Raw genomic sequence first — 27,522 nt, forward strand, 5'->3', positions numbered from 1 at the left:
TGCAACTGACGATTAAATTTTATTCTGAAATATATACTACAATTGCTGAAAATTACAGCTGTGAATAAAATAATAAATCAAATAATCTTTTGAGACAGAGCATGATCTGGTGTACAAAGGCTCCATGGATTCTAACGAGGTACTTATTGGAGGATATAATTTTTAGTACATTACGACTGACCTGTGATACTAGCAATCAAGAATTCCATGGTACCTGTAACGTTCACATTAGTTGTTAAAGCTTTAACTGTTCTCACTGCCAAATTTTCCTGAAATTAGATATTAGATACGAAATCTATGAATATTATATTATGGTTACCAATGGCAGGCAAAAATTATTGATGAAAGGAAGATATCTATTGTAGAATATAGTCACGTACTGCCGCAGCTATCGGAAGCGTATCACAAAATTTTTTCTGCCCAGTTTTTCCTGTGGAATCAAGGGGAATAAATCGAAGCTGACGACTGTCATTTTTTAGATCGTTATATATAACTATGACCTTCTTTATAACTACATCGCCTTACCATACTTTTCTGCTGTACTTTGAAAACAAAGTTTCATTCTGTGAAATAAAATTAAACTGATTAACAATGAATTAAAAAAGTTTATTAGTGTTAAAGTTTTGTTTCATTAACAACTGAAACAGAGTTTGATGATTCAGTCAATATTGTTCTTGATCCAGTCAAGGAATTTTGTGACCCTCGTGTATACTCCTGGGACTCCCGGTTCGGCGCAGTTGTGGCCGTAGGACACGACCCCGATGGTGTAGAATATCCTGCCCTGTGGGAGCATCAGAGGACCGCCAGAGTCTCCCTGAAATGAAGACATCGCGCGTGGTTGTATTCATAATATACAACTCGAATGTGCTGCAGCTCGGAAACAGTCTTGTAAAGAGACTTACCTGGCAAGCATCCTTCCCGCCCTTAGCAAATCCGGCGCACAGAACCCTGTCGTCAATTACTGCCGCATTAAATCGTTCGTACGCCTTCTCGCATGTCTCTGGTTCAACGACTGGCAGCTGTGTTTCCAGGAGATCTGCGCTTGAAGGCCCGCCTGCAATTACGAAGTCAAGTTATTTCTAAGTAAACGTTTAAGTTTTTAAATCAAGCTTCTTTCGATACCACTTTACATTAATGGTGCTAATGTCAGTCATTAGTGCACGGAATTGTCGTTCTTTAATAGCTACTGAAATACGAGAAATCAGCAGTGAGAGTAAAAAGTTTGCACATGCAACCAGTATTCTACACCCTTTTGTTCCTCATGACTGACAATGAAAGAAACAAGATCTTTGCCCCTAATATCTCACTGACAATAAGAAAAAAGTGTCTGTGCCAGAGCTCCTTACCAATTTAATTGGCCGGAGAATTCAAGGCGTTTTAGATTGCCTCTTTCATTCTATCCATTACTCACTGATCTATTTTATCAGTAATTTGAATTTATAGCAACCATACAATCAGAGATACTGGTGAATGTATGTGCAGTATTTTCATGGAGGTCAATATTTTAATGAGTGGGTGTCTTCTACGGAGTAGACCTCAGCACAGTATGGACTAGTTTGGCTTGGTCATGTGGAAGTTGCGCTTCATGGTCCTTAAGGTACAAAACAAAACACAAAAATGGTTCAAATGGCTCTGAGCACTATGGGACCCAACATCTGAGGTCATCAGTTCCCTAGAACTTAGTACTACTTAAACCTAACTAACCTAAGGACATCACACACATCCATGCCCGAGGCAGGATTCGAACCTGCGACCGTAGAGGTCGCGCGGTTCCAGACTGTAGCGCCTAGAACCGCTCGGCCACCCCGGCCGGCAACAAAATACAGAGATGTATACGAATCATTGCTGTCATTTCCACGGATGAAGAATAGAAAATTTTCTGTTTAAAGCGAATTTGACAGACGTTAGATTGTTGTGAAGTGACAGATGGCAACAAATATTGTTATGTTGTGATACGGGGGTCATTTGCATCGGATGCCTGGGGATGGCAGAAGGGTAGTAATGTACCACGTAAATATCATATTGTCTTTGACCACGTGCATTCTTTCAAGGCTTACACCGTCCGCCTGACGTCTTTTTCTTTTCATACCTGCAGCGCAATAAATTTGACAGGAACGTATTCAGACAGAAGAGAACTCAACACATCATTCCTAACGGTGGCAAATAGTCGGATATAAAAGCAACCTTGACCATGCCCCACGGGAGCGTTAAAGAGCTGTTACTACTCACAGTATATACAAATACTCTGGTAAATAGCGTCGGAAGCTCTGCGACAGTGTTTGCGGTCAATGCTGTTGTATGTAGCAAAGTCACAAAGTCGTTCAGCTACTGTGATATACCGGAAGACCTATAGAGAATTGGCGCTTGATGCATGAACTGGCAGAAGATTTTCAACGTTAAGAAATGTAAGGTATTGTGCACAAACAGTCGAAGAGGAACTTACTTTTTGATTACACTATTGACGACAAACCACTGGTAACAGCTACAGCCGTAAAATATTATGAAGTACCCTCCTGGGTACCTCCTTCTAACCAACGCACAGCAGTCACCGGCACAGAGGCAGAACCAGCTTTTCTCAGAAACCACAACATGCCTCCTACTTTCCCACCAAAGGAGCTCTCGCTTGACTCCACTGAAGTCGCAAATGGCGGTGATTTGGGATCAGTGGAACGCACGCTACAGGGCATTTGGCTCAGAGCTGTTCTTGAAGTAACCGCTTGTAACTGTTCGTTGTGTCACTGTAGTGCCAACTGCTACTCAACTGCAGAACAATGCGCCATAGCTATATGGGAACATCCCTTTCAGTACCCTCCGTTTCAGTAGTGCCACAGAGCCCGGTCTTCTTGCGACCGTATATTCTCGTGACCACTGCTGCCAGCTATCATATACAGTGGCCACTCGAGGCCACTTCCTGCCTAGTCTTTCTGCAGTATCGCAGAAGGAACATCCAGCTTCTCATACCTCTATTACATGATCGCCTTCAAACTCAGTGAGGTGTTGATAATGGCGTCTCTGTTGTCTTAAAGACAATCTTCACTAACATCAGCTCACCACATCCCATCTCAAAGGTAAATAATGCTCACGACCGTTACAGAGTGTATTTAAAGCAAACCTGATTTGCATTCTCATAGAGACGCTTCTAGCGCCACTCTTATGCTACTGGCGCGAAATTTGAATAGACATTTCCTTTGGGATGTAAACACACGCCTACCAACTTTCTACACAAGCCATACAACTTCTTCTTGATGCTGCGTATTTTTTCTCTCAGCGTATCAGTGGCAACAGGTGAAAATTTGTGCCAGACCGGGGGTTAAACACGGGTTTCCCGCTTCACGCGAGGAGTTGCCTTAACTGCCTTGGTCATCCGCGCACACTTCGCTTCCGACACAAATTTCCAGCGTGTTAGTCACTACTGACTAAGCAACACCTACCCATGAACCCCTTACTTGGAGACACTGATCCGCACAAGAGCCTGTAGGAGATTAGGCGTGGTGTGCATCTACATGTACCCTGAAAGACACAATCACTGCCTATCGTCACCACATATAGGGTGCCTGGCTTTGAGCTATCCTTGAAGTAACCGATTTGTAACAGTTTGTTGTGTCAGTGTGGTGCCAACTGCTGCTGAAATTGCTTCTGCAGACGCAGTGCAATGTGCGAGAGCCATATGCCAAACACGGCGGTCTTCCCTTTCGGTACTACCAAGTGGCCTTGCCGGAGCCCGGTCTATACAACCGTGCATTCCCGTGACAATAGCTGCCAGCAATCATGTACAGTGGTTACATTTCTCCGGAGACTTTCTCCAGTGTCGCAGAAGGAACATCCAGCTTCTCGTAGCCCTGTTACATGGCATCGTTCAAACTTAGTGAGGTGCTAATAATCGCATCTTCATCGCCTTAAAGGCATTCTTGACTAACATCAACTCACCACGTCCTATCTCAGAGATTTTCACCTTCCATATGTGGAAACAGCCTACCAACTTTCGTTTATGTCGTACAACTTCTTGGTGTTGCGATTTTTTTCCCTTCAGTGTAGCCAGCTGTATATTGTGAGAAGATCCTATCATTCTCAATTCTATCAAGTGATAAGTTACAGAGTACAGCAACCAAAATGGTTCAAATGGCTCTAAGCACTATGGGACTTAACACTTGAGGTCAAGCCGGCCGAAGTGGCCGAGCGGTTAAAGGTGCTACAGTCTGGAACCGCACGACCGCTACGGTCGCAGGTTCGAATCCTGCCTCGGGTATGGATGTGTGTGATGTCCTTAGGTTAGTTAGGTTTAACTAGTTCTAAGTTCTAGGGGACTTATGACCACAGCAGTTGAGTCCCATAGTGCTCAGAGCCATTTGAACAATTTCGAACTTGAGGTCATCAGTCCCCTAGACTTAGAACTACTTAAACCTAACTAACCTAAGGATATCACACACATCCATGCTCGAGGCAGGATTCGAAACTGCGACCGCAACAGCAGCGTGGTTCCGGACTGAAGCGCCTAGAACCGCTCGGCCACGGCGGCCGGTAGTACAGCAACCGTAACAAATAAATGACATCCCTATGGATATGGATTTTTTCCAAGTTAAGTATTTTATGTTGTGCAAACTGTAACAGAGTGATTTAGTATCTTGTGTGTGTTGTAGTACCTTCTGGACCTCCTCCAGATGTAAGTCTAGGCTTGCTAGGACCCATTAAACTGCCGTCGCAAATGTCTCAAGTGTTTTTTCGTCCAGTCCTAAAAATATTTTTGTCCCACAGGCCATTAACGCACAGCATTAACAGAAAGGGTCTCACTTCCCTGAGGCACGACTGAAGGTTCTTCCACACCTGACGATCACTTTCCGTCCAAATAACGCGGTGCGTCCTCCCTATAAAAAATGATCAGTTCAGTCACAAAATGTCGTTTGATACTCCATATTATCGTACTTTCGTTGATAAACATTGGTCTCGTACTTAATCATATGCCTCTGAAGCCACGAAATATTGCATCCACCTGATTACCCTGATCCATGGCTTCAAAGGAGATACATCATAAGGCACGCGATGAATTTCGCACGACATCACAATACATTCTAAGATTCTACAACATATGGAAGTCTGATACCAGACAATAATTTTCTGGATCACTTTTGCTGTCATTATTTTAGGCCAATGTGACCCGTGCTTTCTTCCAACTACTGAGCTCAATGTTTATTCAAGCGATCTATAGTATAATAAGGTTGAAAGAGGGGATAATTATCTGCAAATTCTGTATAGAATCTGACATTTGTTAGGTCCAATCGTGGGGTTTTGTTCAGTTTTAACAATTTCAGCTACTTCTCTATGATGCTGATACTAATAACTATATCGCTCATCTCTGAAGTGAAGCGAGAATTAAACTGCAAAGGTACACCTGACTTTTCCTTTGTACAGGAAAATTTGATGCGAGAGCTCAGAATCTCTGTTTTTACTTTGATACTATCAATTTGAGTTCCAGTGTCATTGATTAGTGGTGACAAGTGTTTCTGTAAGATTCTAGTACAATAGTCATTGACAGCTTGACGCATTGCCCTTCTGAAGCCCAGTGTGTTTCATTTAACTTACCTGTATCTAAAGCATGTCTTGAGTGGCCGCTGCTTCCTTAGAAGGTTCTTTTCAGTCCTAATATGCCGTGGAGGGTCCCTCTCACCATAAACTGTTCTACTAGGCACATACACAGGATGAAAAGCTTGTAAGCGTATTGCAGAAAAGGTTGTGCTGAGAAATAACTGTTCAGAAAAAAATTCTGTACGATGCACCGTTTCCGAGTTAATTAGCACGGAAGTTAGCCAATCATGCTCTTGCGTGCGCAAATTCAAGCAGCCAGCCAGAGACGGTGTCGCCAAACGTGCTCTTCATTTGGTGTCCTAAAACCGAACAAGGGAGCGATACAAAAATTGGGCATGGGATGGTGGTAAGGATCGAATGCGAGCCAAAGGCGGAGCAGTCTGCGCTATCATCTACCCTATGAGAACAACTGACACTAATTGTATGTGAGTGGCCGGCCGGGGTGGCCGAGCGGTTCTAGGCGCTACAGTCTGGAGCCGTGCTACCGCTACGGTCGCAGGTTCCAATCCTGCCTCGGGCATGGATGTGTGTGATGTCCTTAGGTTAGTTAGGTTTAAGTAGTTCTAAGTTCTAGGGGACTGATGACCTCAGAAGTTAAGTCCCATAGTGCTCAGAGCCATTTGAACCATTTTTTTGTATGTGGGTGGCTGCTTGAATTTGCGCGCGCAGCGGCCTGATTAGTTAACTTCAATACTGATTAACTTGGATTGTTGCTCTGTACAACCTACCTTGCCACACACTGACAAGCTCTTCAGACTGTTTCGACCATCCTGTATGTCCAGTACTTGGTCAACTATTCTTCTAAACTTGAACCATTCTACGGTCGATATACGGACGCCTCTTTACCTAGTTTACTGAGCATGTGAATCTTTCTACTTATTTTAATTGATAGTTTCACTTTGGTGATCATTTCTGTTGCAATTGCCTGAAGATCCTTGATACCAGTTTCATTGTGGAAATCGTCAAAGAAGCCATTATGTCTGTTATACGTTGTGAGTGCGTTTACAGAATGTCTGTTCTAAGTAGTTTTCAGAAGAAGCATTTAGTATTGTTTCACAGGCTGCCTTGTCTTTCTCATTACTTACAAAAATATAATTACCCCAATCGATTCTTCATGATTAAAGTCTCCACTACGGAGAGCGGGAGCGTTCGCACGAGTGAAATTAAGTCTGCATTAAAATTTTCGGTTACGTCTTGGGGTAAGTCTGTGGTCGATATAAGGACGCAGTTACAAGTTTACGTGTCGTCACAAGTTCTGCTTCTTCCTTGTGTTACGCTAACGTAAAGTTAAGGAAGTGTACATTCTTGATTGTGTGCATCTGTTCTTCTATTCCTAAATATTACTCATCCATTTCGATACAGAAACTCAATAGCTCACACGTTTACTCATAAACACTATGATCAATTTCCCCCGTCTGAGAGCTCTTCGTTAACAGAAACTGCGTCGCTGAAATTTGCTGTTTATGCATTTTCACTTGCCAGTAAATATTTGTGCTGGCAAAAAATGAAAGCGTAATTCCTGAACGGAAGTTTTACTTCATCTAAACATTTAACTAAAAAAATTCTGAAACTTAAGAAATACATTTTTCAGAAATAAGTAAAAACATTGAATTCTCTCCAACAACAATGATCAAGTTGAACCGACTTTTATTTGGCACTAGCTGCTTGGCACAGTTCGCCACGATGTGCTCTGGTGTAGAGACTGTTCAAGATCTCTGTTGAGAGTCCATCTCATTCCTAAGGAAAAGAGCTGAATGGAAGCCTGGAATGAACCCATGGACTGACAGACTGCGCGTTAGAATAAAAAAGAATGCAATTCGTCTTATGGAAAAGGCAGCTAACGAAACATCTGAAAATAGATCACAACACTAACTGGAAAATATTCATCTAGGACAATGAGGCGCCATAATTCAGGGACGTACGAGAATCCAGTCCATGTGACGACACCTTCAGGCAATTTAAAACTGAAGAAACTTGTTTATTCTAGATATTTTCGCACGTTAATAAGTTGAGAAATCATTTTTAGGGAAACCAAAAAACCAAACCATTATTCGTGAAGAAATAATGTTTTTAGAATAGAGAAGCGAGTTATAAGAATTATATCTCACGTTATTTATAAAGCAAACTGCAGAGAACCGTTAAGAATACTCTGATTTTGACCTGTTTCACAATATAAGCTTTTCGAACAAAGTTTAATGCCACTTATGAATCTACGAAAGTGTATGGGCTTAGGAGTCAAGGAGAGCAGGAAACGAAATGATAAGCCTTACGAAACTGGAAAGTTAGGTTACTGTGAAATACCATCCCATAACGTGACTGACCTACTCCTCTTCTTAACCCGTGGTGTAGTGTGTTTTAGATGTACATGACAGCAACCCAGAACGTGACTGATCTACGTCCCTTCTGAATCTGGGGGGAGTGTGCCTGAGACATATACAGTACCAGCCCCAAATTTGAGTGACCCACCTTCCTTCTGAATCTATGGAGCAGTGTACCTGAGATATACACGGTACCAGTCCCAAAACGTGAATGACACACTTCCCTTCAGAATCCGTGGAGCAGTGTGGCGGAGACGTAAATGATATCAGCCGAAATGTGACTGACCCACCTCACTTTTAAATCGGTGGGGCAGCATGCCTGAGACGTAGATGATACAAGCCCAAAATGTGTGTCACTCACGTCCATTCTGAATCTGTGGGGCAGCATATCTGAGACAGGGATTGCTATCAGGCTGCCTCCACACTATTCTATGACAATCGTCACGGGTGAGGCACATCCTGCACTCGCCAGGAACCTGGCACCACTACTCCAGGTTCCATTCCAGGTGTTCCCTTGTCTGCCTACTGCATGCACCACGTTACTGGGTAGTTTGTAATCTTATTCCTAGTGGATTTCTAGAGGTCAAATTTGATCCTGTGGAGACCGTTGCGTACTGTTTGGGTCGATACAGAACCTCTCCAAAATGACAACACAGTTCTGTTGCGTTCTCCTTGGGATACCAACGAACCATAACTTGTAAGCGGCAGTCATCAGGTAGTGCTGTCGACCACTGTGTGGCACATCTCTAAGTTTGCTGACTCATAGTGGATTTTGAATGAAAGTCGAGGTGTTGTATGCCAGTTCGGCGGCCAACTTTCCATGCTGACAAACTTTCTAGCAGTAAAAGTAACAGTGTACTCATAACTTGCTGAGATTGTAGAGGATTTTGTAATGAGCCAATCGGAGTTTATAAAGAGGAGACTTATACCAATACCGAGTAGGACGCTAGAATGAACTGGTCATTTGTTGTTCAAAATGTATTTATTAAATTAACGGTTTTCGGGTGCATCCCATCAGTAGACATCAAAAAGAAAAGTCTCCATACAAACTCAGCTGAGGTGAGTCTAGTTTATGTGACTGCATAATTTGTATGAAGATTTTTCTTGTTGACGTTATGATGTAATGCTGAGCCCAAAAGGCGTCAATACAATAATGTTGTGCCCTGGGAGCTGGTGTCACTTTGTGTACAGAAGGCTCTGCGCAGAATGTGAGAGAGTGGTCCAGAGTATGCCTGGAGAAGTTAGTGACACAGTGGTATCTGTAATAACATTAAATTACCTGGATGAGTTTACACATTTATAAGGTTATTTCAGTGCACTGGATGGCAATCAAGCATCAGAGCAAGCTGCAAATGCTGATGTGCCTCATCAGATGTGCCTCATCGCCGGCCATTTTGACCGAGCGGTTCTCGGCGCTTCAGTCAGAAACCGCGCTGCTGCTACGGTCGCGGGTTCGAATCCTGCCTCGGACATGGATGTGTTTGATGTCCTTAGGTTAGTTAGGTTTAAGTAGTTCTAAGTTCTAGGGGACTGATGACCTCAGATGTTAAGTCCCATAGTGCTTGGAGCCATTTGAACCATTTGTGTCTCATCACCGGCTCATGACGTTTGAGTTACTGGACGGTGAGCTGCAGCCGAGTGTTGTCGTGAAGACAGCAGCATGGAGATGGGCAGACACTATTCGCCTCGAACATTTTTGTGGTACAGTACAGCCCATATGTCAGTGCTCTCATAGACAGCCCGCTGCATGATTAGCTGAGGACAGCCAACTTTGTGGTCCAGGATGTCGGTTGTCATGAAGAGCAGACCCTGCTCATCCACCACGGATCCATCAAGACTGCAGCAGATTTTCTAGTCAGTCAGAGCCTATACGAATACGCTATGCCTGGATGGTGTGGAGATGTCAGATTGCAAATCACCTGCAATTGACTGAACGAGGGCTGGCAGCACATAAGTCTTCTCCTCATCCGTGAGAGCCCAGTAGGCTACAACGACAGACAATGGCTGTTGTTTGCAACATGTTGGCCGCATCTTGGTACTGAAGTCAGGAAGCAGATAGCAGGTGGACTATCATCAATCAGAGTGTTGTGGTGACAGTGAAAATCATCAGGCCATCTTCCTCTCTGGTTATAGCAACACAGACAGAATGGCGGGATGACTGGATATGTCTTTGAGCTGCAAAAGCCTTATTTAAACAGATGAACTTAGACCTCTGACGTAGTGACTCTAGGTGCATGATCGAATTTGCTCTCATTTACTTGGGATTGCCAGCTCTCTTTGTCTCTCTGTAGTGCTTCAATAATTATTCAGTGTTGCCGAGCTTGGGTCTTTCTGCACTGTTTGACTACTGCAATGACGCTCTGGTACCTGAAGTTATGGAGTGTTAATAATTTTAGGCATGTGCACTGAACTTATTCTGCGGTGCAACACTCTTCTCTTGTTCCAAAAGATTAGTCCAGAATTTTGCGTCTGATCGTCCTCTGTAACACTCTCATACTTTTTAAATGCAATTGTATGCTGTGCTCATTGTACGAGCTTTTCGCTTGTGTGAGCTGACACATATAGATCTACCTGTTTTTCCTAATTCTGTACTATTTTTCCTAACTTTCGTTCTGCTGAACGCTTTTCAAATTTCACTATTTTGCAAGCTGCCACAAGATTACAGTTCTTTTCTTACGCTGTTTTCTGGACAGGTATCTAATTTGTAGGTAATACGGTGAATGGCTACTTCCAAGTCTGAGACAAAAGTAAAGTACGCAAATTGGTATCAGAAACATGCAAGACTGGTGGCTGTAACGCTTATACTTATTAGATTTTGACATCGGTTTCTTGATATTGCTGAATGTGCTGAAGCATTTGTCCCATGGAAATTTTCCCTTGCCTAGATGCTTTTAGCGTATCTAAAGAGCGTATGACGTCGGGATTTAATATTAAGATAGAGTAGATTTTGAGCTGGCAGTACTTTCAACTGTTTCTGTAACCAATACAACGCATAGTGGATTAGTTGAAGTATAGCTGTAGCTGCTATTGCAGCCGGGGGGCAGAAATCTATACTAGCTATCTCACAATCGTGCTGTTCACCAAAATACCCCTATTGTGTAAATTTTATCTTGCCCTTGGGGTCTCACATTCTCATAGGAATTCATGATCACGGTTTCCGGTACAAAGATTAAGTACATCCGATGCACTCCTACACTCTGAAAATGAGATGGAAACAATATTTCCTTCTGGCATCCTGATGCTCCTACTTTTCCTAGAAACAGTGGTACTTCACATGTCTGCATTCAGACTGCCCTTCTCTGGCTGGGCAAATGGTGATTTCTTCCTACAGATATTCCCGTAGGTCTCCTAATGATGTAAGAGCATGAGCTTACACATGCTCAGATATTATTAATACCTCTTACATCTTCACTTGTACCCATTTACTTATTGTCCCTGAGGAAAGAAACTTTCATTATTCTCTTCCTCCTTCCAAAATACTTATACAAAACAACTAACAGATAATACATAACCAAAATACAAATGTAAAGTTCTACAATAACTAATATGAATTCAAAATACACTCGAACAAAGAAAATAATGACATGTATTAAATAGATCCCAGAAATAACATAAGTAAACTCAAATATTACTACACGATGGATGATCTCAGTTTTCAGGGTACACTATGCACATCATGCTTACCAAATGGTGTATGCTTCTTGACTGATCTTGCCTTTTTCATGCGGCATGACTCTGTGGTAGGGGTTTGTGGCAATCCATCCATCGTTCCTTTAAAAGATTTACCATATTAACGTGGATGATAGATGTTTCTGTCAGAAACTTCACTGGAGAAGTCACCTCAATGTCTTTGACAACAACCCCAGTGTTTAGTTAAGCAATTCTGTCTTTCCTTTAGGTGTGTAGGGATTAACGACTAACACCACTTGACCCACTCGATTTTGTGACGATTTTCCATCATGTTGCACTGACTGCTCTTTTTGTTCCAAAGCTCTAGTTTCGGTTTATTCCATGTCTCCTGTATGCTTTCCAATCACTTCACGTGCTCTTGCATATACTTCAAGAATACCATCCAAAGAATGTCATCCAAATATACCATATAAGTATTTGTCTTTAAACCCCCAACTAATAACATTTTGAATGTGGCTGGTCCGTTCTTAAGCTCAAGCAGCATCTTCCTATGCTGGAAATGTCCCCATGGAACCAAGGAAGCCGTCTTTGGTCTATCTTCTGAGACTGCTTCCAGCTGATGATATTCACTTCTTAGATCCACTGTTGTAAAGTAATGACACTGCCCTAAGTTGTCTAACATTTCTGAGGTGGTAAGGATGGGATACGTATCAGTAACGGTTTTTGTGTTCTGGTAGTGGTCACTGCAACAGAATCTGTACTCATTAGTACCATGTGATGAGCTTTTCAGAATGATGATCACAGTCACACCCCATAGGCTATCACTGTACTCTTATACCCTCCAATAACTTTTGATCGATAAACTCCGCCTTTACTGGTTGGAGATACTTTGCTATGCAGTATGGCTTTCTGTAATCTGGTGCATTATTGCCTGTAGATGTACAGACCTGGGTAATATTTGTTGCTGGTAAAGGATGCTTCATGTTAAATAAACCCATAAACCCTAGTACCAAAGCTTCCATTGCCTTCCAGTCACAGCTTGCAAGTGACCCACTTTTTTTTTACCTAACACTGCTGGATCGGTGGTGCATTTGTGGTTCTGGTCATCATGTGACCTATCAATTTCGTCTTCATCTAAAAGCTCAAATGTGGCAGTCATTAAGCCCCTGAATAGGCTAACCATATCTATGCTGAAGTTATCCAAAATAATAAAATAATCATTAATACTACTCATGTGTCTGTGCTTCTGCAAACAAAACAATGCATTTTGTCTATCTGTTCAGTTTCCACCAGCAGTTATACCACATATAATGCTTCACAGGGTAAATTGGTATGAACGGATACCCTCAGTACCTTCCCTGTACCTGCTGGTATCTTATCACGAGACCCACTCTTTAGCATATATGTTAACAGTGTAGTCAGCAACACCTTCGTGAGGGGCGTGTCTTGTGACATTGCCTCGCTTGCAACTACATACCTCTATGCAAACAAAGTCCCATGAGTTCTACTGTATACTGTGACAGATCGATTTTAACATGATGTTTGTCCAGAAAATCTAGCACTACTTCCAAATGTTAACGAAAATTCTTAGTTTCAATAATAAAACTGAGTAGTATCATACCTAAATAATCTGTTATTGTCACCAACTCCATGTATTTTATAAGCTGGAAACCCAAGTTTCCTCCTGCCTACTAGGACCAGGCTGATGAACATGTGCCCGCCTGTGTCTACCAGGAATTTATGTTCATTGCCTCCCAAAAAGCCTGCCAAGCAGCATTCCATCTGTGCATCTGTTGTGCAGTGTTATGTCATATAAAATGCCTTCTGATGCTTGAAGAACTCCGTTTTGTATGTAACAGCTACTACGATTTATTTTGTTTTGACCTGATTCCTGCAGTGTCCAACTCATCCACACTTATAGCATTCAGGTTGCCAACATTGCTTCTGAACATAGCTTTTATGCCCACGTTCGTAAGGCACACATCAATCTTACAACCACTTCATGACACCAGTTGTTGCAACACGATGACCTGGGGTCACTCTGTGTGCAGGAGTCCGAGCACGGAATTTGGAAGAGTGGTCCATAGCATGCCTGGAGGCGTTAGTGACACATTGGCATCTGTGATAACATTTTGTTTGCCTGGAAGAGTTTACGGAGTTGTATGGTTGCCTCAGTGCGTTGGATGGTGGTAGAGCCATGAAGAAGTGCTGACGTGGCTTGTCAGCGAGACATGACGTCGAAGTAGCAGGACAGTGAGATGCAGATATGTGACGCGATGCGGCGGTGTGGAGTCGGGCAGGCGCTGTTCGCCCCTAAACATTTGTGTGGTACAGTACGGCCAACTTCAGCAGCCCTGTGGACAGCCCATCGTGCGCTTATGTGAGGATAGCCGACTGTGTGGTCCAGGAAGTCAACTACCGTGAAAACCAGGTCCTGGTCATCCAACACTGATCGACCAAAACTGCAGCAGCTGTTTATGAGTCGGCTAGGGGGCTGTGCGACCTTGCCACGCCTGGACAGTGTGATGGTGACAGCTTGGGAATCATCCACAACTGACCCTCAGCGGAGGAGAGCTGGCAGAACACCAGTCTTTTCGTCATCCGACATGGCCCAGTAGACAGCAATGGCAATCATAGCTGTGGTTTGCATCAGGTTGGCTGTGCCTTAGTGTTGAAATCAGGAAGTGAGTGGCTGGAGAACCATCATCGATCAGCTTGTTGTGGTTTCACTAAAACTCAATAGATCGTCATTCTCTCTGATAGCGCGACTGGATGTGTCTTTGAGCTCCAAAAGTCTCATTACTTAGACTCTAGCCTGTGGCGACCCTGGGCGCATGACCGAATTTGTCCTCGTTTATTGGTCTCGTCATCACTCCTTGCCTCACTGTGATTGGTCAATAATTATTCTGGGTCTCCGAGCTCAGTATGTCCTGCAATGTTTGACTAGTGCAGTGGTACTCTGGCGCTAGAAGTTACAGAGTGTTACTTTACCTGCCCAGTTGGGTAGCATTGCTGCTTTTGCGATTTTTCTACGCTTTCTCGGAGGTTGTATGGCAATACTCGCCTGATGCCCAATCTTCCACTACATTGGTGGTATGCCTTGTTGACAAGCTGATTGACACACTTGACCTCTCGGCCCTCAGCTCACTGGGCAGCACTTAAAAAAAATATCATGTACACCAATATTCTGATGTGCAACATTAAATAAATTTTGGACAACAAAAGACCAGTTCATTTTAGTGACCTAGCCAGCTCTGGCATAAGTCTCCTCCAGTTCATCTCCTGATTGCAGGTCTCCTTCGCGACTTTACATCGCAGCTCAAGTCAAACAGACTGTTAGTGACATATATTTTCGGTGCAATGGACGGCTCATGGAATATGTCAGATGCCAATCGGATTGTTACAAACAGGGACTATTTGTGTGGCTAGGAAGTCTTTTGTAATGGAGTCCTTAGATAAAAAGTTATCGGTTTATTTGCCGAGTCCAATTCGGGTGTAACGTAATCCAGCGAGAGAAATGCTGTCCTCTGGGCATGAAAGTGGGAGCCTCGCCAGTTTCACGACAGTCAGACTTAGCCCCTGATGACTGTGATGGAAGTAATCATCCAAGGCTCTCGATTTTTATCAGAATCTGGTGTGGCTAGTAAACCAAGAACTTTTCATCCAGGGATTAGTTGTGACTTTTAACACTATCTCGCGAGTTATGACAGGTTGGCATCCTCTATGAAAAACTAATTCACAAGCAGTGCAGAAAGTAAAGGTTTGTTGATTGACAGTTTCTTCATTGACAGTGGTGCATATTGGGGACAAGCTGGGGCTACTTAAGTGACATTTTTTCTATTCTCTGAAGCCTGAAGTTCAGCACCTGCCACAGTGCAGTCAGTGAAGCACATCAGGAATTCCAATTTTATTGTTTGAATCTCACTATGAACTCAACTGAAACTGGGACACCAATGCAATATGTGGACCTAGCATACGTAATGCATAAACTGGTGTTATCATGTGCTACGCTTCTCTAAGAGGCAGTTAACACCAACAGTCGATTGTCTATACACATGCAGGGGCCTTGTGGAACGTGATTGACATACCAGTATCACACAGCACTAATTGTCAACATCTTAGTGGTGATTATGGAATTCGTTAGTAAAACTTCTTTAGTCCTACTTTCTTATTACCTTATGATCTTTTATTATTTCACTATACGAAGTAATTCGTATTATCGTAAGAAACATTAGTACATAATTTTAACAGTTGCGATTTTGTAGATGAAAATATAAATTATTGAATAATTTTATGAACATTGATTGACGTACTCAAAATACTTGCAACAACAAATTTCTTGCATACTTACGAAACTCGATGGCTCCCCATCCGGCTATGAAAGGATTGTACCTGACGAAAGCGTTTGATCTCAGATCGTCAGCGAGCGGCAAGCAAATTGGATGCAGATAAACTGTGAGAAGAGAAATAAGTGCTGTAATTTAACTTCTAAAATGTCGTGAACAATGTCTTTCTAAACATGTGCAATTGATAGTATTACTAACACTCGATAACTACTATATTTTGGATACTGATAACGCAGTATGCCTTGAAATATAGACATAATGGTATACAAAGAAACATGAACTTATAGTTTCCTGTTTGAAATGCAAAATTGCTACACCAACAAGAGTTGGAGGAATCCATTGGCTTGTAAGTTAGCAAAAATGAACTTAAATTCTCACTGGACCCAATTCAAATAACTTAAATTAAAAAGAACAAGAAGATATTTTATAGTTACTTGTAAAAGAATGACTTCCTACATTTCATCTAGTTGCAAAGGACATACCGATTTTTGTACATCAGTGAATTTCCTTCTGGAATATTAGTTTAAATGGGTTAGAGACTGATCGTGTTGCAGATAAGAATGTGCGTGACAGCTAGTATGTTATTTTCCTTTAAGATTTATGCTTGATTGATTTCATATGAATAATACGAAGTACGATGCTCGTGGAACAAAAACTTCTAAGTTTCTAAGCAAGAACGAGTTCTTACAACGTGGCCCTGCTGCCATATTCTTGTAATGCTCATATAAAAAACTAAGCAGAACACGAAATAAATCTGTAGTTCCGAATATGGACAATTTTCAGCTCTATAATGGAATGACAACAATGAAAATTTGTGCTGGATCGGGACTCGAATCCAGATTTCCCGCTTATTGAGAGCGGTCACTTTGCCATCGGGCTATCCGAGCAGGCTTGACAGCCAGATCCAAACTCTCATAGGTCGTCAACCATGTGTCTACAACTTGTACCTGTACATCCATTATTACAGGGAAGACATTTTAACTGAAAGTCGCTTGCCCGGTGTCGGCGGCCGTGTTGTTCAGCAGTACGACGCAGTGTTCCTTTGGACACGCATGCAGCAGCATTTAATAGTGTTGAAGAATCCAACAAGAGCACATTTTTTAAGCGATCTTATTCATAAAAAATACAGTGATAATAATAACAGTAATAATACTGTGCTTCTTTCGGCCATCTTATATAACTGTTTCTAACTCCACTGGGGTTGTAAGGTGCTCTTAGAATACAACTGATGGAAATACTAGTCGGCGGAAGGGAGGGAAGGAAGTTAGGCTATCATAAACTGAGCACTAGCTCAGTGGATCAAGGAAAGATCCTGGACTGGTCCTAGCCGAGCGTGGCACTCAAGTGATTGACGGTTGCCAGTAGCCGGAAGGGAATCTGAAGCTCGTTACCGCCGATTGTTGAGTGCACACCTTATCCATTACAACAGAAATATACCACCAGTGTTAGACAAGGGTTGCTATTTGGAGTGACCACACTCCTTTTTTATTTTTGAATTTACAAGATACGCATTATTGTTCATTTTTCGTCAAACGCACAGACAACTTGGTTTGTTAACATTATCATAATACACTTGTCTTGCCAACTGATTTCCTAAACACTTACATGAGAAAGGAATTTTGTCTTTCAGTTTAAGAATTGCGATGTCATTCTCAAACCGACCCTTGCGATACCCTTCATGCATCTTCTTTTCCAGTATATCTGATTCTATGGGCGTAGCACCATCATCCTCTGCGAGAAGATTGAGATCTCCAATTCGAACTTTATATCTGAAAAACAAAGGATTAAGAAACAACGATGTATTTCACATCTATGGAATACTGTAAAAAGTAATTTCAAACTTCTGAGAAATTAATAACTTATTATAACGGAATCATGGGAGCAAGTGTTCGGAATATTGTTAGAATGACAAACTGCCGATCGTTTTGCAAATCAGTTAAATAAAATAAAAGAAGTGGGCCTGAGTTTATTAGAATATGTTTTTTTGCATTAATTAGGAGCAATCCTGATAATTTTTCCTCTGATGGAACACGAGTTGCCAAACGCAGGTTTTATGGGCTCAGTATTTTCGTTTCCAGTCCGTATTTCTTACTCCGTTGACAGCACAGGTCCCTTGAATGACTGTCTTCACTGACCTCTAGTAATGAACCATAGAAAAGGATCTTTGTCACCTTTTCAAAAGTGTTCATTTATCACTCCCCGCTAATATATTTGGTCACATTACACGTTAATGCTCGAATAAGATCTTAAGTGCAGCTTTTCTTATTTTGTAGGATTTACTAAAGGGCCATTAAATCAAATCCGGTTATAATATTCGCTAAAAAGACAATATTCCAAGTTTTAATAAATTGTGTTGGTACGGCTAGGAGTGATGAAGGAGCGGGTCAGATAAGAACGAATCTGCTGGTTTTGCTGTAAGTTTATAGGAGGGGTGGCCAGGAGGCGGAAGACTAACATTAGTATGGCACGCGACAATTTCCAAAGGAACAAAGAATTTCCTAAGCGGTTGTCTGAGGGCAAGGATCCACATGAATTTGTGTTTCTTGAAGAATTTTACAGGCAGGAGCATTTTGAAATCAAAGATATGGCTGTCCAAGGGCTTATATATCGAATACTTGACTAATCTGGCATGAAGAAACAGGTGGCCTTGGAAACAGCGTCACTGGAGAAAAAAGGAGATGATGTGGACGGTCCATACCCGAAAGTCGATGGTCAATCTTTGAAAACAGAACTTTTTCATCTGTGATACAATGTAAAATACCAGAATGACACAAAAGATGTATTGGTTTCTTAAAAAAAAAGGTCTGGAATTATTTGCTAATGCTGAAGGTGTGAAGCAGAACGCAATTTTACTGCTCTAAGACGAGTGAAGAACGCTGTGGGTTCGAGAGTCACGCAGCACAGGCAAAATCATGTAGCAGTCTGCAGTGTGCACAAGTTCTGTTGAATCAAATAGACTTAAGAAATGTTGCTAGAAAATTTATATCCAATTCTGCAAGAAAGGATAAATATATTTGGCTCACTACGGGACGAACTTTGTAAGATTATTTTACATTATGCTGTTGACATAGTATGTAATTGCCATTTCGGACTTTTTAACTACTTACTTTTTTATTCCTACTTTTCATAGTTTTACATTTGCCTTTTTAAATGTATTTTATATGTTTGAAGAATAAAATAAATCAAATCGTGCATGTGATACCAGTGCTCTATTTAGATTTCCAGCAAATATTAAACTTAATTTAATTTAAAAAACTATTCACATTGAAACTGTTTTAGGAGGTAATACGTAATAACCACGTACGCACTAATAGATTTAAATGTTAATATTACACAACTTTTTTATACTCGGTAATCGCAAAATACGTTCCAGTCCAGGCTTAAACTGGCACGGTTAAGAGTCTGAGGCATCCAGTATGCACAAAAAAACTGGCTTTCGGTCCCAATTTTTTCAACTTTTTTCAATGGGATCTCCCCTTTAGACCCCCTTGTGATGCATACCGAATCTACTGAGTCGTCCCGCCCCCTCGCCACCTCCCAATCACTTAGGACTGGTGATGCCGGTGGACTTAGGATCTTTGTGTTGTAACCAATGTGCGATGAAGAATAGTTACTAATAAATAAAGCAAATGTGCAATCTGCAGATCTGCTGTGTATTTAATTAAACAGAAAGGTAAATAAATCAATAATAAATTAAAAATAACATATTAATTAAAATAAAGTAATTAAAATTAATTGAAATTAAACTGCTGATAGCACATACATCACTCAAATTCCATATATCCTATCTAGAAAAAAAAACTGCAGTACTTAAAAAGAGATCAAAAACCAACAAATAGTTAAAAAAAGTGCAATAGAATGTATAAAAGTTATGAAATATTATAATATAAATGATAAATATATATTATATTATAACTAAGACATTCCGTCGAAAGCTTAATTCATTTCACGTTTGTTGTTAGAGTCTCTGGGGCGATGCCACACCCTCAGACAGTTCATTAACAAACATCATAACCATGTATGTGAATCTTTTCTGGACTAATTTTAAACCTTTGAAGTTTTTATAAAGAATTTTTAATACGTTAAAGTGATGTAAACGTGACAGGAAAAGGAGCCTGTATTAAAAGGAGACAGTATCCCAAGTTACCCCGAAGTCATACACACAGCACATACACGTCTTATTACAATGAGGTGACAAAAGTCATTGGATAGCTATATGCACACATACAAATAGCGATAATACCGTGTACAAAAACTATAAAAACGGCAGTGCATTGACGGAGTTGTCATTTGTTCTCAGGTGAATCACGTAGAAAGGTTTACGACGTAATTATGGCCGCACGACGAGAATTAACATACTTTGAATGCGGATTGGTAGTTGGAGCTAGACTAATGATACATTCCATTTTGGAAATCATTAGAGAATTCAATATTTCGAGATCCACGGTGTCAGGAGTGTGCTGAGAATACCACATTTCAGGCATTACCTCTCACCACAGACAACGCAGTGGCCGATGGCCTTCACTTAACGACCGACAGCAGTGGCGTTTGCGTTGAGTTGTCGGTGCAAACACGCGACACTGCGTTAAATAACCGCAGAAATTAAAGTGGGGCGCAGACGAACGTATCCGTTTGGACAATATGGCGAAATCTAGTGTTAATGGGCTATGGCCGATGACCGATGCGAGTACCTTTGCTAACAGCAAGACATCACCTGCAGCACCCCTCCTGGGCTCGTGACCATATTGGCTGGACGGCAGACAACTGGAAAACTGTAGCCTAGCCTGATCTATATCGATTTCATTTGGTAAGAGCTGATGGTAGTGTTTGAATGTGGCGTAGACCGCACAAAACTATAGACCCAAGTTGTCAACAAGGCACTGTGCAAGCTGGTGGTGGGCCGGTGTGACCGTGCGGTTCTAAGCGCTTCAGTTTAGAATCGCGTGACCGCTACGGTCGCAGGTTCGAATCCTGCCTCGGGCATGAATGTGTGTGATGTCCTTAGGTTAGTTAGGTTTAAGTAGTTCTAAGTTCTAGGGCAGGGCTTCACAACATACGTGCTCACGGAGCAAGCTGTGAGCAGCAAGGCGCGAGCATGGAGCAGCGCGAGCACGCTAACCCCACTACCGGACCAGAGCGGAGAGTGGGGAGAGTCATTTGGGGTACACAACAGCTGCCGCCAGTCAATGTAAATGCGCGGCTACCTGCAGGGATATCACTCACGAATTATTACTGCGACAAATGAAACAAATAAAGGAGAATGTACACGTGCCACATAATTTTATTAGCTTAGTGTATGCCTCTACCATCTGTAGACACTGAAACTAAAGAATTCCACGACAATCCTATATTTTCAACACTTTCTTCAACACTACTTAAAATATCACCTCCGGTTGTAGTGTTCTTCATGGCTACTACATCGAGGAGCTCCTCCCTCACCTGAAGATCTCTATTAACACCTCTAATAAATATGGCAAGCTGCGCTGTTCCAGTGATATCAACACTTTCCTCCAGAGCTAGAGAATACGCCATAAAATCTTTACAGATATTTGCAAGCTGGCTCTGGACGTCGTCTGCCATGTCCTGTACGCGACCCATAATGGTCATGTTAGATAATGGCACAATCCGAAACTGTTCAACTTGAGATGGACACAAATGTTCCGCTGCAACTACCAAACATTATTTTATTAAATCGCCATCAGTGAAGGGGCGCAGGGATTTTGCTAAAAGCAAAGCAATTTTGTAACTCACTCTGAGAGCTTGCTCAGTTGATTTTTCTTCGTCGCCCAGATCTTCTTCGGATAGCTTCCTTTTAAGTTTAATAACTTCCTGTGCACGATCTGGTCCATCACATTTTCCACTTCCGTAGTCTTTCGCGTGGTACGACATATAATGTCGCTGCAAATTAAATTTCGTAAAAGAATTCGGCGTTTTATGACATACTAAACATTTTGCAACACCATCTTTTTCTGTAAACAGATAAAATTCCTCCCAATGGGGGTTGAACTGCGAAAGCATGGTTGGGGTTACACATCGGCGACTTGACATGATTCTTAACCAGCGAAGTGACTGTTAGAGCTGATCGTAGTACTTTAAACGTTACACAGTCGGCGCGAATTCAATAGGCGCGCGCATTTCCCCTCCCTCCCCTCCCTCCCTACTCCGCGACCTTGCACCTGCTCGCGAGCACGTGCCTGAGCAGACGCGAGTACTCGCGCTCAAAACCGGCAAGTTGTTAAGCCCTGTTCTAGGGGGACTGATGACCTCAGTAGTTAAGTCCCATAGTGCTCAGAGCCATTTGAACCAAGCTGGTGGTGGCTCCATAATGGTGTGCGCTACGTTTACATGGAGTGGACTGGGCTCTCTGGGCAGACTGAATCATTAACTGGAAATGGATTTGTTCGGCTGCTTAGAGCCCGTTTGCAGCCATTCATGGACTTCGTATTGCCAAACAGCGATAGAATTTTTATGGATGACAATGCGCCATGTCACCAGGCCACAATCGCTCGTAACTGGTTTGAAAAACATTCTGGACGATTCGAGCGAATGATATAGCCAGCCAGGATCCCATCGGACATTTATGGGAAATAGTCGAGAGGTCAGTTTGTGCACATAATCCTGCATCGATAGCGCTTTCACAATTATGCGCGGTTATACAGACAGCATGCCAACGGCCTTGCCACAGTGGTAACACAGGTTCCCGTCAGATCACCCAAGTTAAGCGCTGTCGGGCTGGGCTAGTACTTGGATGAGTGACCATCCGGTTAACCGAGCGCTGTTGGCAAGCGGGGTGTTCTCAGCCCTTGTGAGGCAAAGCGAGGAGCTACTTGATTGAGAAGTAGCGGCTCCGGTCTCGTAGACTGACATACGGCCGGGAGAGCGGTGTAATGACCACATGCCCCTCCATATCCGCATCCAGTGACGCCTGTGGGCTGGGGATGACACGGCGGTCAGTCGGTACCGTTAGGCCTTCCAAGGCCTGTTTGGACGGAGTTTAGTTTAGTTTAATTTTATACAGGCAGCATGGCCGAATATTTTTGCAGGGGACGTCTAACGACTTGCTGAGTCCATGCCACGTCGAGTTTCTGCACTACGCCGGGAAAAAGGAGGTCCGACGCGGTATTAGGACATATCTCACGACTTTTGTCACCTCAGAGTAACTGACATAAATCCATCTGATCATGGAAGCTTGAACAAACAAAACGCGTAGTGGTAATAAAAATAAATAGTGAGTCGTTACGGTAAACTTGTAATTGCAATTGAAATATTCTTTCTGTCTGAGCACGTTTAACATCATACTCCATCCCAACACTATGTCGAGGGTCATAGCAGAGGTCCGGCATCGGCGGGTTCGACCGACCCGAAAAAATCGATCGCATATCAAACTGTGGGATTAAGGATGTTGCGCACGCCACAGCTCGGGCGTTGCTGGGTGGGCGGCTTACGTACAGGTCGGATCTGTTGTAGACGCAGTGGGCGGCGGTGAGCACGTGCTGGTCGGTGATGAGCGCGCCGCCGCACAGCACGCGCGGCCCGTTGCCGCCGCGGTAGATGAGCGCCGTCAGCCACGGCCACGCCCCTGCAACACGGCACACCCGCCACTCAGCCCGCTGGCAATACAACACACCGCTGGCTGACCAAATTGCAACAGTTAACATAGCTGATAATTAAATTTTAAACTAGAGTAGGAGAAACACTTCCCTAAATTTGTATTTCATTTGGCGGTTGTAACACCCCAACGACCCCCTTAAAGTCAATTAAGACAGAATATCATAATATGAAGTAGCGAAGAGTTATCTTGGCAAATACATCTTTGCTGATAAGCTAACACCAAGAAGATTTGATAACAACAACATTATACATCACTGAGAGTTTTTGTTATGAAAAGCGTAGGAAGAAACCTCAGATTTAATTAATGGACAAATATCCAAGTGATAATTGCAATTAATATCTTCAAAGCTAAGTCCAAGGTGATGTTAGTCAGAGATAACTTTTATGCGGAAGAGAATTTTAAGCGCAACGAAGAAATTCAATGCGCCTACAATACTCTTTCACAGAAGAAGTCGCTTGCTGGCTCTAGTCCTGTAAAGACGTGCGAGAACAATTCTTGTCTCAGTTATTGAGAGTACGGAACACGACGAGATTGTTTTGCGTTCAGAAGTGTTTCTTGCGTGACGTGATTCACGAACTTCGGAAACTGATTCTCTAAGCAGAGACAGGAACTAATAGACGCTTTTAACCGTGCATAACGGGTTAATTTAACTTTATTGACGAAACTAGTGAATATTGGACTTGACTTTCAAATAGTTGGAACTAAAAGAAGAATGGATAGTATATCAAAGGACTACACTCAATTAGTCTCGAGTAGGACACAATTACACGACTTCACGAAGATACTACAGTAACGCTGAAAAGTCAAGTTGTCGTAATTGTCAAGAAACTTAATTTTAATAGAATTAACTTTACCAACCAACTGTGTGTGCGTGTGGTGCGAAAGTTATAAAGTATTTAGTGGTCAATGAACAATAAACTGTTCGTTCGAAGTGAAATATCAAGCGTGGACTACATTATTAAGTGATTTAATCAATGATAGTTAACCAACGACTGTTCAGCAGGGACAATTTAATCTGAATATCAAAATACCTACTTCATTAATTGAAAAGAGAACTTTTGAACATTTTTTTTTTTTTACATTACGGCGTAGGTTCACTCGGACGTGATCAAAGAGTATCTGTGGATCTCGCTTCATACAGGTTCAACAACTCCATAGCAACGAGCCAGCAACGTACGAGAAGACTGATAATTACAATGTTACCTCGCAATTGGTGGTGTGTACGATGCGGATGAGATAAGATTTAACAACTACTGCATATCCGGGCAATGAATCATTCAATCTTAAATCAGAAGAAGCATCCATCGTGCGAGTTCACATTTCTGTCTCCCGTTCACCAACGGGGACCTACGTCATCCCGCATCGTGTCTCAACTCCACTGAAAGAGCTGTGGCAGTAGCAGCTCTACGGCGTCGACAATATCAGCACGCGGTTGGAGTGCGGGGACGCCACAGGGTGTACAGGGTGGGCAGCAGCAATGGCTCTTACCAGGCTGTGCATCCAGTCGAACAACAGACATGGTCTGTCATTCCGTGGGGCTTCAGTTGCATGGCAGAGTTCGTGATGAGGGGGCTACGCTCTCCGCTACCCATGGTCAGATGTTTTCATTGGCGTGAGGGATATGACCATGGCGACGGCCGAACAACCACTGTATCACTGTATCACAAGTTTGGTTGAGATAGCATAGGCAACGTGCACCCTTGCGTCGTCTTGTTTAAAACGCATTGACGTGGAGGCCTCGAAGCTAGGGCTCAGCCACTGGCCTTATCACGTCGTAAATGTAACGCCTGATGTTTAAATTACCGGCTATGCGAATCGAAAATGATAGTACAGTGTACCCAGTGTCTCTCCGCACCATCGTGTCAGTTGGTGGATCCCTGTGACGACGATGAATGCAATCTGACTACGTCCATTCTGTACACAGATATACAATTATTGAATTATATGAAATAAATTCGTCATATCTTCTGAACAGTTTGCGCTAGGACGTTCAAACTGCACGGTTGACCGCGGGGCATGATGGGAATTAGTATACGCATCCGCACATGCCTTGTTGTTGTCGGCCATCTGCACGTGAAAATGGCACCGTACAGCGTGCCTGAGCGTATAGCGCTTGCCAAGCCCTACTAAGCGAGCAACGAAAGCCCAACCGCGGCTCAAAGCAAGTTTGCGACAGAGTTCAAGTTGAAGACAACCGGTCTAAGTGTGTTAACAATCAAGAATTTGATTCGCAAGTTTGAGAGAAAGGGTAGTGTTCGTGATGGTAGTGTTAGGAATGTCGGTCGTCCAAAACAGTTGAAAACACCTGAAAACATTGAGAAGACACGCTCTGTGTTTAAAACCAGCCCAAGGAAATCGTTCAGACGAGCTGCACAACAGGTGGGAATCAACCGGGAGACACTGTCTCAAATTGTTGTTGAAGACCTGCATCTCTCCCCATACGAAATTCAAACCCATCAATCATTAAGCCCCAGGACATGGAACAGCAGCTGTGTTTCGCCAACACTATTGTCCACAGAATTGAGGAAGCCCACTTTCATTTGGATGGATTCGTCAGTACGCAATATTGGCGCATTTTGGGGGACTGAGAATCCGCATTTCGCGATCGAGGTATCTCTTCACTTTCAACGGATGACAGTGTTGTGTGCGATATTCCTTGATGGTACGGTGACTACCGAACGGTACGTGAAGGATTTAGAAGATGACTTCATCCTCATTATCCAAAGTGACCCCGATTTCGACAAGATGTCGTTCATGCAAGTCGGAGCTCGATCTCATATAAGCAGGACAGCATTTGATGTCCTGCACTAGCACTCTGGATACCGCAATCTGCCCTGGGGTACCCGGAGGCCACTGGCATGGGCCTCGATTGCCCACCATATTCTCCGGGTTTGAACACATGCGACTCCTTTTTGTGGGGTTATATTAAAGACAACTACCCCAAAACCAGTGCTAAGCTGTAAACAGCCATTCAGAAGGTCATCGACAGCATCGATGTTCCGACACTTCAGCAGGTTATGGAGAAATCGGTATTCATCTGCGCCACATCGTCGCCAATGATGGCAGGCATATCGAACGTGTCATAACCTAAATCAGATTATCTGTAGTGACGTTTATATGTTAATTAAAGTGTGTGCACGCAGCAGCTTATGACTAATTTACGTTTTTCTCATATAGTTCAACTGTCATGCCGCATTAGTCATGATGCTATGTGTAGAACTGAAAGATAACGTGGTGCTCACTCCTACGTCCTGAGTTGTCCTTGGGCTCGTTTCTCTCTGCTGCCGCATCAAGGGTAGTCGCAATAATGGTCACTGTGCTGGCAGCCTGTGGTTATCCAGACGTCGCTACATCATCTATGCAGATACGTGTCTTCATATAAATAAGCCCAGTTCCTAAGTGAAGATACGTGATGTAGCTATACGGTCCTTCATGACCGATCGAGAATATGTCTGCCCTCTTGAGTGCTAGCCGCATGGAGCATGAGGGGGATCGCTAAACGGCATCTCTGACTTGTATCTCTATCTGTGCACGTGTAACTAAAGGTGTTATGTAACTTCCATGATCTGTAAGTGACAGTAAAATAAAGTTGTATGTTAACAGACGTTAAATCACCTTCTGATAGCTACCACAATTTTTTTTGGTGGCGAAACCGGGAAAAAGAGTTCGGGGCCGGAAACTTTTGGAATTCTCAGACCTCAACGATAATTCAAGAAGACTTACACATCGAGTTTGCCTTTGAAATTCGGCTGAATGCTCAGGGGAAATAGCCAGTGGGTTTTCGTTAATCATGTCCTCGTTAACTTTGTCAACCTGCCGTACAATCAGTCCTTTCAAAACACATTCCGAAACTTTTGGGATTTAGAGACAATAGGCTAATATGTGACGATCAGGACAGAAGAGTGAATGCGAAGGACTCAGCACATGTTGACGGATTTCAAACTTCCTTCTCTACCGAGTGTCAACGAAGAATGGAGGATTTATTCAGGAGAAAGAGCTTTACAAATCGAGCAAGTCAATAACGCGTTGGTCGTCT

General features: G+C 42.7%; 1 protein-coding gene and 1 pseudogene across 2 annotated transcripts in view; one reads left to right on the forward strand and one right to left on the reverse strand.

Annotated features, from left to right (window-relative positions):
* Positions 1–585: 585 nt before the first annotated feature.
* Positions 586–27,522, reverse strand: part of LOC126481303 (venom protease-like) — a 199,412-nt gene continuing 172,475 nt past the window's right edge. For both annotated transcript variants that reach the window (XM_050104958.1, XM_050104965.1), the window contains 5 exons: positions 23,324–23,453; positions 17,480–17,643; positions 15,880–15,981; positions 903–1,054; positions 586–814 (listed from right to left, as the gene is read on the reverse strand). In XM_050104958.1, coding sequence (XP_049960915.1) covers positions 659–814; positions 903–1,054; positions 15,880–15,981; positions 17,480–17,643; positions 23,324–23,453 — 704 coding nt within the window. In that variant the 3' untranslated portion in view covers positions 586–658. The remainder of the gene's footprint in view (positions 815–902; positions 1,055–15,879; positions 15,982–17,479; positions 17,644–23,323; positions 23,454–27,522) is intronic.
* Positions 22,541–22,658, forward strand: LOC126429659 (5S ribosomal RNA; annotated as a pseudogene).

Source organism: Schistocerca serialis, chromosome 1 (assembly GCF_023864345.2).
Source record: "Schistocerca serialis cubense isolate TAMUIC-IGC-003099 chromosome 1, iqSchSeri2.2, whole genome shotgun sequence".
Taxonomy (NCBI): domain Eukaryota; kingdom Metazoa; phylum Arthropoda; class Insecta; order Orthoptera; family Acrididae; genus Schistocerca; species Schistocerca serialis.